This window comes from Triturus cristatus, chromosome 9, assembly GCF_964204655.1.
Source record: "Triturus cristatus chromosome 9, aTriCri1.1, whole genome shotgun sequence".
NCBI lineage: Eukaryota > Metazoa > Chordata > Amphibia > Caudata > Salamandridae > Triturus > Triturus cristatus.
In genome coordinates, this window is record NC_140592.1 from 311,052,452 (window position 1) to 311,069,479 (window position 17,028).

General features: G+C 43.6%; 1 protein-coding gene across 2 annotated transcripts in view; it reads right to left on the reverse strand.

Moving 5' to 3' along the window:
- Positions 1-14,235, reverse strand: part of LOC146797813 (inositol-tetrakisphosphate 1-kinase-like) — a 216,676-nt gene extending 202,441 nt beyond the window's left edge. Inside the window, exon 1 of one of the 2 annotated variants that reach the window (XM_085624996.1) lies at positions 13,545-14,235. In XM_085624996.1, the coding sequence (XP_085481122.1) occupies positions 13,545-13,684 (140 nt within the window). In that variant the 5' untranslated portion in view covers positions 13,685-14,235. The remainder of the gene's footprint in view (positions 1-13,544) is intronic. The other variant, XM_085624997.1, reaches the window with a different exon arrangement.
- Positions 14,236-17,028: the final 2,793 nt, after the last annotated feature.

The window sequence follows — 17,028 nt, forward strand, 5'->3', positions numbered from 1 at the left end:
ATAAAGCACGACATATCTAACCTGTCATTAAGACCAATTGGTGCCATGGTATCCAGAAGTTTAATCCAAAAGACCTCCCTTTGTAGGAGTCTCAGGTGAGTATTGACACCTTGTTGTTGTTCCACATGTTCGATTATTTGGAATCTAAGTTGTGATATGGAGTGACATGCTTCATGCCAGTGGGACGCCAGAGGAGAATTTTTGCTCTGAGTTCTAATGCGACTTTTATGTTCAGTGAGACGTGTTTTCATTTTCCGTTGGGTTTTTCCAATGTATAATTTGCCACACGGGCATTTAATCCCGTAAATTACATTAGTAGTATTGCAGTCACTAGTGTGTCGGAGCAGAACATCCTTGCCTGTGGTGGGATGTTTTAAGATGTTTCCTGGGATGATGTTATTACAATGCGAACAATTTTGACATTTCAAAGTGCCTTTGTGGGTGCGGATAGTCTGAGGTTTTTTTGTTGTGGAAGATATCAGTTCACGAAGATTTTGACCCCTAGTGTAAGCATGCAAGGGCAATTCACAGAAAATGTTGTTGAAGTCCGTTTCGTTGGATAGTAGTTCCCAACGTTTGTTGATGATTCTTTTGATAGCAATGGAACAGGTTGAACACTTAGATGTAAACACTATGTTTGATTTGTTGGTTTTTCTGGTGGGTGTCAGTAATTCTTCACGTGATTTTGCCATTGCTCTTTGTGCACAAGAGTCAATGATAGTAGAAGGGTACCCTCGTTCCTGGTATTTTTCTTTTTGTTCATTAATCTTAGCTGTGCTGTCAGCTGTATTAGAACAAATACGTTTGATCCGGATAAACTGGGAGTAAGGTAGATTATTAATGAGGTTGTTGGGGTGGAAGCTGGAAAATTGTAACGCATTGTTGCGATCGGTGGGTTTGGTGTAGACTGTAGTGGTTAGTCCATGTCCATCTGGATTCTTATTAATGGTGACGTCAAGAAATTGGATGGTCTGTGTGTCAATTTTGTGGGTGAATTGAATCCTGGGATTATGGGAATTTAGAGTTGTTATCATTTGTTCGAGAAGTTGCTGTGAGTTGGTCCAAACCAGAAAGATGTCGTCAATGTATCGGCAGTAAGTATAAATGTTTGACCACCACTGAGGTATGTCCATGATATACTCCTGTTCGAACATAGCCATGAAGATATTGGCGTACGAAGGAGCCCCCGGAAAACCCATAGAGGTTCCCGAGAGTTGAGCATAGAATTGTTCGTTCCATTTGAAGTAACTGTGATGAAGGCAAAAGTGCAGTAATTGTAAAATGAAAACCTTTTCTATGTCAATGTCTTCGCGTTGAAGAAGAGCCCATTCAACTGCCTCCATGCCTGTGGAGTGAGGAATAGAAGTGTAGAGAGCCACCACATCGATAGTGCACAATAACCAGGTGGGTTGGATGCTGGGTTGAATCAGCTCAAGTTTCTTAAGGAAGTCTGTGGTGTCCTTGCTGTATGACCACCAATTCTGCACGAATTTCTGTAGGTAATGATCTAAATATTTGCCCACGGCATCAAAAATTGAACCGCATCCTGAAACAATCGGTCTGAAAGGTGGTTGGTGTAGATTTTTATGTATTTTTGGTAACATGTAGAGATGAGGTCTACGCGGATCTGATGTTGTGAGGAACTGTCTGGTTTGTTCGTCAATCCATCCTAAGTCATATGCTCTTTTCAGGATATCTTGTAGGATGATTTCAAGTTGTGGTGTTGGATCGGTTTGTAAAGGTAGATATATTGATTGGTCATTCACGTGGATGTTAACCTGTTGTAAATAGAATTCTGTGTCCATTATGACAATTGCTCCTCCCTTGTCAGCGGGTTGGATGGTGATGTCTGGGTTGTTGGCAAGGGTTCTCAATGTGATTCTTTCGTTGTTCGTCAAATTCCGATGTTTGTTAGAGCGAAGAGTTACGTTTTTGATGTCCTTTTTGATCATAATCTCAAATGTGTCCAGCATCTTGTGGGACACTGGGGCTTGGAAAGTGCTGCGAGGCTTAAATTTCGTCAGTTTGCTCGTTTCTGGGGTTGCATCTGAGATTACTACGTTAGAAAAATAGTGACGTAGACGTAATGTCCGCATGAACTTATACAGTGCAACATCAATTTCCAATTGGTTTGCATGACTGGTAGGAACAAAAGACAAGCCTCTATTTAGAACAGCTTTTTGGTGGGGTGTGATATCAACAGATGAAATGTTTATGATCAGGGAATGTTCTTCCCGCTGCGTAACGATTTTCCTGCCCTTTCCTCGCCTGGTCTTGTGGTTGCGCTTTGGGTCTCTGGTTGTAGAGCTGGAGGTATTCCTTGATCCGGGGCCTGGGATAAAAAAGACACCGTACTGGTTTTATCGGCTTGTTCGGTGGCATCCTTAGTTGGAGTTTGTGAGTTAGAGGATGAGATTCCGGGCTGCACTGGTGTTCTGGATGTAGAAATGTCCTTGTCTGAAACCAAACTTTCCTCTGATGAATGCGTGTGTGGTTTACGTGGTTCAAATCTCTTGCGAGCGTATATTTCGGCCCAGGTGTAAACCTCATTTAACTTGTAGTCGATAGTGTCTCTTTTGTACTTCCTGAGTTTGCCCTCTTGTAATTCTCTGCTGTACTTGTCTAATTTTATATTCAAGCCCTTAGAGGGCTTGAATATAAAATTAGACAAGTACAGCAGAGAATTACAAGAGGGCAAACTCAGGAAGTACAAAAGAGACACTATCGACTACAAGTTAAATGAGGTTTACACCTGGGCCGAAATATACACTCGCAAGAGATTTGAACCACGTAAACCACACACGCATTCATCAGAGGAAAGTTTGGTTTCAGACAAGGACATTTCTACATCCAGAACACCAGTGCAGCCCGGAATCTCATCCTCTAACTCACAAACTCCAACTAAGGATGCCACCGAACAAGCCGATAAAACCAGTACGGTGTCTTTTTTATCCCAGGCCCCGGATCAAGGAATACCTCCAGCTCTACAACCAGAGACCCAAAGCGCAACCACAAGACCAGGCGAGGAAAGGGCAGGAAAATCGTTACGCAGCGGGAAGAACATTCCCTGATCATAAACATTTCATCTGTTGATATCACACCCCACCAAAAAGCTGTTCTAAATAGAGGCTTGTCTTTTGTTCCTACCAGTCATGCAAACCAATTGGAAATTGATGTTGCACTGTATAAGTTCATGCGGACATTACGTCTACGTCACTATTTTTCTAACGTAGTAATCTCAGATGCAACCCCAGAAACGAGCAAACTGACGAAATTTAAGCCTCGCAGCACTTTCCAAGCCCCAGTGTCCCACAAGATGCTGGACACATTTGAGATTATGATCAAAAAGGACATCAAAAACGTAACTCTTCGCTCTAACAAACATCGGAATTTGACGAACAACGAAAGAATCACATTGAGAACCCTTGCCAACAACCCAGACATCACCATCCAACCCGCTGACAAGGGAGGAGCAATTGTCATAATGGACACAGAATTCTATTTACAACAGGTTAACATCCACGTGAATGACCAATCAATATATCTACCTTTACAAACCGATCCAACACCACAACTTGAAATCATCCTACAAGATATCCTGAAACGAGCATATGACTTAGGATGGATTGACGAACAAACCAGACAGTTCCTCACAACATCAGATCCGCGTAGACCTCATCTCTACATGTTACCAAAAATACATAAAAATCTACACCAACCACCTTTCAGACCGATTGTTTCAGGATGCGGTTCAATTTTTGATGCCGTGGGCAAATATTTAGATCATTACCTACAGAAATTCGTGCAGAATTGGTGGTCATACAGCAAGGACACCACAGACTTCCTTAAGAAACTTGAGCTGATTCAACCCAGCATCCAACCCACCTGGTTATTGTGCACTATCGATGTGGTGGCTCTCTACACTTCTATTCCTCACTCCACAGGCATGGAGGCAGTTGAATGGGCTCTTCTTCAACGCGAAGACATTGACATAGAAAAGGTTTTCATTTTACAATTACTGCACTTTTGCCTTCATCACAGTTACTTCAAATGGAACGAACAATTCTATGCTCAACTCTCGGGAACCTCTATGGGTTTTCCGGGGGCTCCTTCGTACGCCAATATCTTCATGGCTATGTTCGAACAGGAGTATATCATGGACATACCTCAGTGGTGGTCAAACATTTATACTTACTGCCGATACATTGACGACATCTTTCTGGTTTGGACCAACTCACAGCAACTTCTCGAACAAATGATAACAACTCTAAATTCCCATAATCCCAGGATTCAATTCACCCACAAAATTGACACACAGACCATCCAATTTCTTGACATCACCATTAATAAGAATCCAGATGGACATGGACTAACCACTACAGTCTACACCAAACCCACCGATCGCAACAATGCGTTACAGTTTTCCACCTTCCACCCCAACAACCTCATTAATAATCTACCTTACTCCCAGTTTATCCGGATCAAACGTATTTGTTCTAATACAGCTGACAGCACAGCTAAGATTAATGAACAAAAAGAAAAATACCAGGAACGAGGGTACCCTTCTACTATCATTGACTCTTGTGCACAAAGAGCAATGGCAAAATCACGTGAAGAATTACTGACACCCACCAGAAAAACCAACAAATCAAACATAGTGTTTACATCTAAGTGTTCAACCTGTTCCATTGCTATCAAAAGAATCATCAACAAACGTTGGGAACTACTATCCAACGAAACGGACTTCAACAACATTTTCTGTGAATTGCCCTTGCATGCTTACACTAGGGGTCAAAATCTTCGTGAACTGATATCTTCCACAACAAAAAAACCTCAGACTATCCGCACCCACAAAGGCACTTTGAAATGTCAAAATTGTTCGCATTGTAATAACATCATCCCAGGAAACATCTTAAAACATCCCACCACAGGCAAGGATGTTCTGCTCCGACACACTAGTGACTGCAATACTACTAATGTAATTTACGGGATTAAATGCCCGTGTGGCAAATTATACATTGGAAAAACCCAACGGAAAATGAAAACACGTCTCACTGAACATAAAAGTCGCATTAGAACTCAGAGCAAAAATTCTCCTCTGGCGTCCCACTGGCATGAAGCATGTCACTCCATATCACAACTTAGATTCCAAATAATCGAACATGTGGAACAACAACAAGGTGTCAATACTCACCTGAGACTCCTACAAAGGGAGGTCTTTTGGATTAAACTTCTGGATACCATGGCACCAATTGGTCTTAATGACAGGTTAGATATGTCGTGCTTTATTTAATTACAAGCTCATCGACTAGTCCGTGAAACCCTGGGCTAGTTTTCAAACTGCAGACCAGTGACAAGCATTACAGCACAACTAAAATCCCCACACCATGTTATACACTCACCTACACCTTGTGTACTATTTTCTTTGTCACAACATACACACTTGCTTCCCATGCAACTTATTGCGCTTATTCTCACACTTCAGTGACTATCTCATCATCACACTCCTTAAATTGCCCGTTCCGCATAACACAAGACTTAGCATTTTCTACAGGGTCTACCACTCCCAATACCGCCACATATGGCAGATTTTTTCTGTACCACAAATGTGAAAGCTGTTCGTCAAATCTAAGCTGGTATGTCAGCTTTTTATAATTTCCGCTTTTTCAATCGTGTATGCTACCGTCAACGACGCTCAATTTGTACTGACTATTTGGCTTCCTTTATTTATTCTTTCCATTCCTAAATCCATAGCAACTCATGCACCTAGATGCATTCGCCTATACTTTTGTTAGTCTTTCAACTCCGTTCCAATATGGCGCTTATGCGCGTCTGCAGGATACCAAACACCCAGTTGATCTCATATGTTTCCTATTGTCCGCCGTCTATGTCGAATACTTCCGGTTCGCGTTCCGGTCTGTCCCTCTAAAAGCATCCTTACATTTGACTCCTTGCACTCGCCCATCCGTTTTGGAGAACCGTCGGTTACTCTTGTCTCGCAGCACCTCTTAGGTAAGGTTTCTTTTCCATGACTTACGGTGGTCGAATAAGTTGTTAACTACGGCCACACCTTTTTTCTAAAGTCCCGCTTTCTTACTTTTTCCACAGCTCTTTACAAACCTTTCTGGAGGTAAGATTTACACCCGTTTTGCAGTGCGCGTAATCTTCTCTAGATTGCACTATTTTAATTTCCGTCAGCTCCGTACAGCCTACCTGGCACGTTTTGGTTGACATTTTGCACTTATTTCCCACACAGCTTCTTATAAAACATCTTGTCAGAGGTAAGATTTGCTATCTCTTCTGAAACCCATTGAGCACACTCTTTGCATCTTTGGTTTGATCAGTTTTATTAACCCGACATGGTTCGCTTCTCACATTTTCAGAATCACGAGTTTCTTCAAACACAGGTAAGCGTGAATTTGGCAATGTTATGCTGTCATCTCTCACGTACACCTCACAACCTTAGTTGTTGCTGACTTGGTCACGTCTTTATCTGTTTCAGAGAACACTTAACAACACACACGAACAGGTAACTCGTTCTAAGACATGTTCGTTCTATATCAGAGTTCTAGAGATTGAGCCCCATCACATTATTCTAACTAGCGAAATGGTTTACTTTGTATTTTTCAGACTGGCCCCTGACGAAGGAACCGGCTGGTTCCGAAATGCATTGGGCATTTACACTCCTGTTGTGTTGTAATTTCGTCGTATTACTAAATGTTCATAATATGTAAATTGAATTTGTGTCACACATGATTTCTGTTTGTAACCAAGTTACTTATGTACAAATGTCATGAATTTGTATTGGCACAAACCGCGATATCTTTACTCGCTGTCTTACATGAAGATATTGTGAAAAGCTCTAGAAAATGTTTTGTTTCTGTGTTGAAAATTAAACATATTGTTTCTTAAACTAGTTAGTGTCAGATAAGACACTTTGTGAACAGTGCTCAGTTATATACAGGCTCTCATCCTGTCAATACCCGTTTTTGTCAGGTTACAAGCAGGCATAATGAAACCTGTGTTAGGCACGGTTAGCGCTACATTTCTCGTTGCTGTGAAGGTTAGCGTGCAGCTTGCTGATAGGAGAAATGTCTGTTAGCGACATTTCCCACGTTATTTTGGTGAGGAACGCCCACTTTGCATATCATTAGAGATGCAAAGCTGGGCGTTAGGGAAACGGGCGCAGAGACATAGAAGCACGCGCTAGCGTGTTCTTGCTGATAGTGCGATTAAATTATCGCCGCTTTTCGCCCGAAAACGGACGCTAAAGCGGCGATAATTTGATCGCTTCCCCTGGATGATATGCCCCTTGGTTCCTCTGGTTTGGTCCCTTTCTGGTTAAATATGTCCCCTGAATAACAATAAAGGGTGCAGTGTACTCGTCATAACTAACAAAAGAGAAACTGTCCTTCCTGGAAATATCTAGCGCTTACTGGTGCAAAGTGGGTGCACGCTGCACTACATAGAAAACTCCATAACCTAACAAATGTTCATTCAGGTCATTCAGAGACAAATTTTCAATGAACCCCCTCAGCACGGATTAGGCTCAGGGCTCTCAAGTCCATCGGTGAGAAAAGTATTCACTTCTGGGCTACCTTTGATTTCTGGGATTTGTAGTCCTGTTGCTCTCTTTACAAAATAAGCACAAGTATCAGAATACAAAGAAAAAACCTGAAGTGAATAAAGAAATTGTACCAAATGTGCAATAGTGAGCCAAATTACACTTTTAATGTTTTGGGAGAGGGGCCTTTAATCACTGCTAATGTCCAATAGCAGGAGGAAAATAAGGATATTAGATCCTGCCTCTCAATCCTATCTACCATATGCAGAAAAACACATCCGCTTTCTCTGTTTAGTTTGTATACTGCACAGAGATAACATGCAGGCAAACAGCAATCATTCCTGGCAGCATTATAAGCATTCTGATTGGCCAAGACAATCTCAGCAATCCATAAAAGGCGTTAATGGTTGTTAACCTTCAGATTATTGTCTTTATTGCTCTGATGAGTCAAGGCCCTTCTGGGCCAAGACAATGAACCCAAGTGACAGGTTACAAGGGCGTGTGGGACTTGGACCCCACTAATAATTTGTGATGCACCCATGGGTTGGGCCAGAACTTTCCGCATTGTTTACTGGATGAATGTGCGGGAGGTCCTTGTACTGCCAGGTGTCTGCTTGAAGAAAGACAAGTCACAAGGTGTGAAAGAGTGATCAGCATTTCTAAAGGGACTGAGATGGGGTGTCGGAGACATATAAGGCTTTAATTAACAGCCACCGCTTTAGCATTCACGCATTATAATATTCAAGGCAGAAGAGCATGTACTTTACGTATTGAAAGACGACCCTTTTTAAATCCATCAAGCAAGCGTACATGATGTCCATTTGACTCATTTATTTAGAGTTTTAGGAATCGTGATCATGACCCGTAGGTATCAAAGTGCTGTACAATTTAAGATAAGAAACTGACACAATATTAAAATCACGGGTGAGTCGTAACTCAAGGTCAGTTACAATGTACTCATTCATAAGGCCAGCTCCTCAATATGTGGAAAATAAGCATTTGAGCTATATTACTAAACAACCTAAATGTTCTCTTCACATTTCCATTTAGAATAATAACGAGTTTATACTTTATACACTGCTCAAACAGCATGGTGGCCTGTTTACGGCTCCGACAAAACAAAATGGGACCATAAACCTTTTAGATTCTTTCATATTGTTTACATTTTAAAATATGCAAGGTACAGCATGGTTGGTGCTAAACAAAATGAATAAATAAGGGCCCGATTCACAAAGGTAAACTGAGACGAAAGTCAAATGTTATGACTTTCGGTATTCACAAAGGACACTTACGAGTAGTAAAGTTAGACTTTTATCTCAGTTAAACTTAAGTTTTGGTCTTAAGTTTAACTGAGACCAAAACCGAGACAAAAATCTAACTTTACTACTCGTAAATGCCCTTTGTGAATACCCAAAGTCTAAAAGTTAGACTTTCGTCTCAGTTTACCATTGTGAATGAGGTCCAAGATTTTTGGGTTGATTTAGATTTTGTTGATTTGGACTTACTGTGACTTTGACTTAGGGTGAGTTCTTTCATTCCAGGCTCTTTTCCATGGACCATTATGCATGTTGTGTTGTGTTATGTGCATTTGTATAGCACACAACTCCCCCAGTGGAGTATCCTGGTGCTCAAGCAGGAGCTGTATGGGCTCAGCCAGGGTGGGGCCAGGTGAAAAGCCAGGTCTTCTGTTTCTTGTTGAATTCAAGAACAAGGAGGTGGCTCTGATGCGCTGGGGCTGGTCATTCCAGGCTTTAGGGGCGAGGTGCGACTATGCACGGCTGCAGAATCTAGTTCTATGTGTGTGCGAGTAGGAGTCTGGCTGAGCAGAGGTGACTGGCAGGTGTGTGAAAGTGTATGCAATTGTTGAGTTACGTGGGGCCAATATTGTGTAAGTCTGTGTATGTGTGCATGAGTATGAAGAGTGCTCTGCTGTTAATTTGGAGCCATTGGAACAGCTGCACTCTGAGGTGTGGGCTGGTGTGAGTGTGAGGTGGGAGGTTGAGGGTGAGCCTGGCAGCAGATTTGTGTATGTTCTGGAGTCTTCTGGCCAGTTGAGCGTTTATTGTGGCATATGGTAAATTGCCAAGGTCCAGCTTGCTTTTGATGAAGGCATGGGTGGCGGCTCTGTGAGTGTTGGTGCACATAAGTAAAGGCACACAGCAGGGCGCACTCATCTCCCCTCTCCATGGAGCTGCTGGTATGGACTGAGCCCAAACCGGAAGTGCAGCCACAGTGTCATGGAACCTAATGCAAGGAAGGAAATGGGACCCGATTGCGGTTTGAATTATAAATTACTGCAAAACCAGGGGTCACTGTGCCCCTCGAGTCCCAGGGTCCTGGTGCCACTGCACTTGCTGCACCAGTGGTAGCTTCACCCCTGCCCACGACAGTCTCTGTTCAAAGATACTCTTTTATCGAGGGCACTTTTCGTGAAAGATCCACTTTGTTTCGACACTGTCTGCGCCCAGAAAGCTCTTTGCATAGACAGTGCCTGCTCAGTTCCACCCTCTGTGCAGAAACAGTCTTGGATGCGAAGCAGTCTTCCGAAATAGACTGGTCGGACAAACTATCAGTTCGCAGGCAGGCCGTGGTCATTGACAGTCTGTTGAGATCTGCTCAGAGACAGTCTATGCTCTCAGACCCTTTCAGTTCACAGACATGGTGTGCTCAGAGACACTCGCGGTTCCAAGTGCACCGGTAGCGTGTACAAGGAATCGTCTATTTCTACGGAGAGCGTTAGTAAGGCGACAGTCAAAGTGAAGAAACAGACAGCTCTTGCGAAATGCACTCTGTGCTAAATAACGCAAAAACTGTACAGTGACAGCAGCCAGTGAGTGCGCTCACATAATATGCAGAAACTACGTCAGCCAGAACAGCAATGTTCCGTGTCGGGGTTGACTGTGCAGAACGCAATCTCACAGTGCTTAATTTGAGCCGGTGGTTGCTGGTGGGACCACCGGAAGTCATTGTTGGGGACCTGGCCATATTTTTCCTCATCAGACTTTGACCCAGCACAAGCAAGAGAAAAAGTGAGAAACGCGCTAATGAAAAATAAGAATAAGTAGGAAGTGTAAGGCGGAAAACGCCTGATAAATGGAAAAGCAGGTAACCTGCACAAGTGAGATAAAGGAGCAGGGGATGTCTGGAGGTCGCTTGAGGAGGCCTGAGGTGGAATCAAGATTAAGCAGTCGCAGTATTCGGCCCTCCGACATCCAATAACGCCGGCGGGCTTCTGAACAAAACTTTGGGTCCAGCAATTATGTGTTCTTTTTTCAAACAAATTAAGCACAGCAATCGCTGTACTGGCTCTGCGTGTGTGACAGCATGCGCTGAGTGTATGAATTATGTTTCAAGAGGCAGTCCGCCTGGCACAGTGACAGCTGGCACACAGTGAGCCTTGGCGCTAACGGTGATACTTTTCAGGTCACAGTTTATAGAAACAGCCGTCCAAATGTTTGGTCAAGTTATGTACAGCGAGTGTGCTGTGTGACGTAACTGTTCATAGTCTGTCGCAACAGGGTCCGTCTGTGCAGTGACAGTCTATGAAGTGACAGCCTGTGGGGGGCGGCAGTCTGTGACGAGCCAGCCAGTGCAGCAGGGTGGTTAGAGGCAGTCTTGACAGTGCACGCATGCGTGATGGCAGCCTGTGACATTACAGCCAGTGCAGTCTGTGTCCTTAGTGGCAGGGGCATTTTAAGGATTTTGGGGGACCCTGTTGGGATCACCTTTGAATTTACTATCCAACTTCAGCTCTTTCATGCCCTCTTTGCCAGGTCACTGACAGTGCACAGGCACACTTGTCCAAATTCAAAATGTGTTTATATCTAATATTCGGGGATAATGATGTATGTTTCCAATATTGTAACAGCAGCAGCTCACTAATATTACTGCAAACAATCTCTGTGACGCCCTCCCAATTCTCACATGTGAGATCCTGTTTCCATCTAAAATGAACTTCTTTTATGGATGTTGCATGAAACATAAACACAACATTTGTCTGCAAAATGTCTGTATGAGACTCTCACATATTACCTAGATGAAAAATAAATGAAAGGAAAACACTATTTGCAACAATCTGTTTAAGAATTATTCAAGGTCTGCAGAGCTGGCTGTATCAGGGGCCCGCTTGAAAGGCTGGTGCCCTGGGCCAGAGCCCACTTTGCCCATGCCTTAAGACATCTCTGCTTACTGGCAGTCTTTACAGTGACAGTGTCCAGGGAAGGAAGGGCTATGAAATGACAGCCCGTGGAGTCACAGGCTGTGACATGCCAGCCAGTGCAGACAAGGTGCTTAGTGCCTTTACAGTGACAGTGCATGGGGTGACAGTCTATGAAATAACAGACTGTGTAGTGTCAGATAACAGCCCATATAGTGTTTATTTACAATCCCTACAGTGGCTGTGTATGCGGTACAGGGACAGCCTCCGAAGGGGTGTGCTATGCAGTGACAGTGTACAAAAGGACAGTCTGTAACATGACAATCATACCGTTTATTAGAAGTCTCTAGAGTGAGAGTGTAAGTAGTAGATGCCGGTAGAGTGAAGTCCTGTGCAGTCACATTCTATTAAAAATATGACATCCGCTGTGGTGAGCCTGCGACATGACAGTCAGTACAGGCGCAGTGTTTACAGGCAGTCTCTAACGTCAGCGGCAGTTCTGAGGGGGCCCGTAGAGTGACACTGTGTTTAGGGTCATTCTGTGAGGGAATATATGATGTTACAATCCCTGCAATTACAACACATGCTTTTACAACGCAGTCTTTACATGTCAACTACCATTACATTGCATGATTTTACAACACATGCCATTACAACGCATTTTTTAAAACTACCTTTACAACGCATTCCATTACAACACATACCATTACAACGCATACCAGTACAACGCATAATACTTTTAGGGCAACAGTAGGGTGAGTGTTGGATAGTATCGGGGTAAAAATTGCTATTCCCACTCCAGTGAGTGCAACAGTAGGGTAAGTGTCGGATAGTGTAGGGGTAAAAATTACTATTCCCACTCCAGTGAATGCAACAGTATGGAAAGTGTTGGGACAGTGTAGGGGTAAAAATTACTATTCTCATCTACCCCAAAACCCATATCCACCCTAATACTAAAAAATCTCCATTACTTATCTTATAATGCTTTGTAATGGTATGCGTTGTAATGGCATGCTTTGTAGTGACATGCGTTGTAGTGACATGCATTGTAATGGCATGCGCTGTAAAGGCAGTTGCGTTGTACATATAGGTCGTTGTAATGACTGCATTGTAATGGATGTTTCCCTCTGTGAGGTGACTATAAAATGATTGCCTGTATAGCACAGCCTGTGACATGACAGTCAGTACAGGTGCAGTGTTTACAGCAGTCTCTAACGTCACAGTCTGTTCTGAGGCGGTCCGTAGAGTGATACTGTGTTTAGGGTCATTCTGTGAGGTGACAATAAAATGTTAGCCTGTATAGCGCAGCCTGTGACATGACAGTCAGTACAGGTGCAGTGTTTACAGTCAGTCTCTAACGTCAGAGTATGTGCCGGGGCAGTCAGTTGAGTGACAATCTCCACAGGGGCATTGTGTGCAGTGATTATCACATGTCAGCCTGTGCCATGACAGTCAGTACAAGTAGGCAGCCTCTAATGTGACATTCTTCGTCGTGGCAGTCCGTAGCGTGACACTGTGTTTAGGGACATTCTGGGGTGACTATAAAATGAAACCTTTAAAGTGCAGTCTGTGACATGACAGTCAGTTGTCAGTTCAGGTACAGTTTTTACAGGCAGTCTGTAATGTCAGAGTGTGTGTGCCGTGGCAGTCAGCAGAGTGAGTCTCCGTAGGGGCATTGCATGGTGTGCAGTGATCATCACGTCAGCCTGTGACATGACAGCCGGTAGCGGCAGAGCGATGATGGACAGCGTCAGCAGCCTCGGTGTGTGCGGGGCGGCGCGTGCAGTGACAGTCTATGAAGAGACACTCAGTGGTTACAGGTACCTGCAGAGCTCCTCGAACAGGTGGAAGTTCAGCTTCCGTTTCTTCTTCTCGTTCAGGCAGTATCCGATCCGCCGCCTCCGCCTGTAGGTTGGCATCGTGAGGGCAAAGTCGAGTGTCCGAGACGCCGGACCCCTGGACATGCAAAGAGACTCTGTGAATGGCGGGAACCACTGAGGCAGTTGGGCTTAGGGGACAGAGAGACACCACGGCACAAAAATTACGGAGCCCCAAGAACTCAAGGGTTCGTGATTGTGTGTGAGACGGAGAAGGTGAGGTTCTGCTCTCTCCACCCTCACTCTTGTATCTGTGTTAACACATTTTCTGTCCCATGCCCGGTCTCTCCAACCTGGGTTTCTGACAGAGAGCTAATCTCTGCTTCCTCGTCTCCTGTCTCTTCTCGGTCCCTCTGTCGCCTGTTCGCTTTTTCCCTCCTCGGGGTTTCTTTAACCTCACTCACTCACTCTCGGACACCTCTCCTTCATGGGTTCTCGCCCCTCCCTCCTGGAGTCTTGTACCCTCTCTCAGGGGTAGTCTCCCCCGCCCCAGCTTCGGTTCTGCGTCACCCGCCCGGGGTTTCCCGCCTCCCCGGGGTCTCCGGCACCAGGGCTCGCCCTGTAGGCTCTGCTCCCGGAGCTCTCTTCTCTCCTGAACAAGGAAGGGGAGGCGCACAGAGCACCAGCCCAGCTCAGCTGATGGCCATAAATATACATCCTTGATTGTGCACCTCTTCTGTGTGCAAAGAACTCCCACGTCAGACACGTACGTGCATGAGTTTATTTCAGGGGTTTTGCCGAAAAGCGCCGAGTCTTACGATATAATTCTTTTAGGAAACTTACCACACGAGAGAATAAAACGAAGGCGATGGGTCTGGGCTGAGAGCAAAGGGACCAGACCAGGACGAGCAGGCAAGGCGAAAAGAAAACAAACAAAAAACAAGCATTGGCAATGGCAATAAATCTGGTTTTAATGTGCTGCATCCTGGATTCTTAAAGCATGTCGCCCACTCTGCATTCACGTGGGCACTTCTCCCTGCAAACAGGCACACAAATTACCTGTTACCATCCAGGCCCAGGGTGTTTCTCTCGATACTAGAACAGCAATGAATGAGCGCCGTTTGAATTGCCACTGCCGCGACACATGACACAGCGCTCCTGGTTTCACGAATTAAAATTGTTTACCCTGCGCAACCCTGCCGAGCGCGTGACAATCTCAAACTCTACGGCGATGTATGGAAAATAATAACACGAGTTAGACTTCGTCAAGATGAGTGGCACTCGGCAGCTATAATCTGGGTTTCTCACCCTGAAAACAAGTTTGGAAACAAGAGCAGCTGGTGACACACTATAAAGAAAATTTTGATACACAATTTGGTGAAAAAGTAATACGGATCATAAAGAAATACTGAAAGTGTGGTCTTCGAAATATTTAAAAACCCGCAAGAGCGACCCATACATAGCTTGAAGCATTACACTTTTCCCAGCAGTCAATCAATCAATCAATCAATATGAACTTTATTCGGATAAAACAACATATCCATAAAAGTACAGCATAAAATAAATAATACACAAAAATGCTAAAAAAGCCAAAATATACACAGATTTTAAAAAGGTCCATTAATCAGGGTGCATCGAGTTACGTATACGCATCACTGTTTTCAAAAATGATCCAACTCTTAAACATAGTTCATCATCAGTAATAGCTAGTACCTTTTCATAGGCTACTTTATAATCCATAATATTGCGAGATTTAAAATATGGGATCAGGAATTTTTTCGTAGGAGCTGAGTAGTAACTACAAAAGAACAGGAAATGAAGCATTGACTGCCCGTGAGTATTATTACATGGACACGGTAATAAGTTAAGGTTATGTATAAAACCGATAGGGAATGACAGCAAGTATTTCATGGTGTCTGTCCTTAACCTAAAGAACAGGCCCCTTTCCCAACAACCGATTGGTTTAAGGAGGTATATAGGCATAGCAGGGGGTGCATCTATCAGCATGTATCTGGCAACTGAGGTTTTATTACACTCAGTTGATGCTCGTGCTATTTTATAGGAATCATACAAAGTTTTTTCCACTTTTTTAATATTGACAGAATTGATTTCAAGTGGAGTTAAAAAAAGATGTTCCATATTTAAGCTACGTAGGCTTTTGCAGACCCCTGCTAACCATGGTATGTCCATCCCTTTGTCACATTTTAGGCAGTCAGTGATTATTTCCCTAGTCAGCTGAGCAGCCGGATTCTTCCAGATTCTTAACCAAAATAAAATAGGACGAGCTTTGATGAAGTCCTCCACATAAGGTAAATTGAGTTCACTGTGAACAGCATATGTAGAGGAAGAGAAAGGTGCTCCTAGAATCTTACGGCAGAATCTGTTCTCTTCACGTTGTATGGGTACACTAACTGTATTCCCCCATACCTCCGCCCCATATGTTACTGTTGGTATGCATTGCAGTCTATACATTTTAATAATGGATGATACAACCTCTATATTCTTTGGCTTTGGTAACCTAAGTATGGTGTTGATAGAGTTAATAAACTTTCGTTTGCAATTCGCTATGTGATCATTCCATAGACCATTTGATGCAAAAGTCAGACCAAGATATGGAAAGGTGCAGGTACTCAATAATTGATTAGAATTTACTGCTATTGTAAGGTTGGAATATTTCTTAGACCCACACGACATTAAAAAGGATTTTTTAAAATTAGTGCACAGATCCAAGGATGCCATAAACTTTACAAAATCTTGGACCAGGCTGCGTAGGGCTTTAGGAGTGCGCCCCATCAAGACTGCGTCGTCAGCATATAGCAATGCAGGGATTTTGTTGCCACCAATTGTTGGGACGTCTATTGTTGAGATTGTCAATGATTTAGTTAAGCCATTGATATATAAGATGAATAGGAGAGGGGCCCGTACGCAGCCTTGTCTGACCCCTCTGCCTACTTCAATAGCTTTGGAAATCTCACCAGCCATACTAATACGCACCCTGGCTTTTAGGTCTCTGTGCAAGTAAGCTAAAAAAGAAACTAAAGATTCATCCAGCCCGAGATCCAACAAGATTTGCCACAATCGTGATCTATTAACGAAATCAAAGGCCGAGGTAAGGTCCATAAATGCCAGGTACATAGGGACTTTCTTGGCTACGTTGTATTTACCAATAATTAAGTTAAGGTTGAGGCACTGTTCCACGGTGCCAACCTTACTCCTGAATCCCAACTGGCATGGATGGAGCACTTTAGAATCCTCAGCCCATGAACTGATCTTATTAAACAGCACCCTTCCCAAAATTTTAAGGGTGTTGTCAATCAACGATATTGGCCTGTAGCAACTCGGATTTGAACGGTCGCCCTTCTTGAAAATTGGGACAATAGTGCTACAGGACCAGGTTTCGGGAATGGATGAATTGGTCAAATTGTTAAAAACATTAGTAAGTAATGGCGCCCAAAATTCAGGGTGACTCTTAATAAGGTCGATAGGAAGAC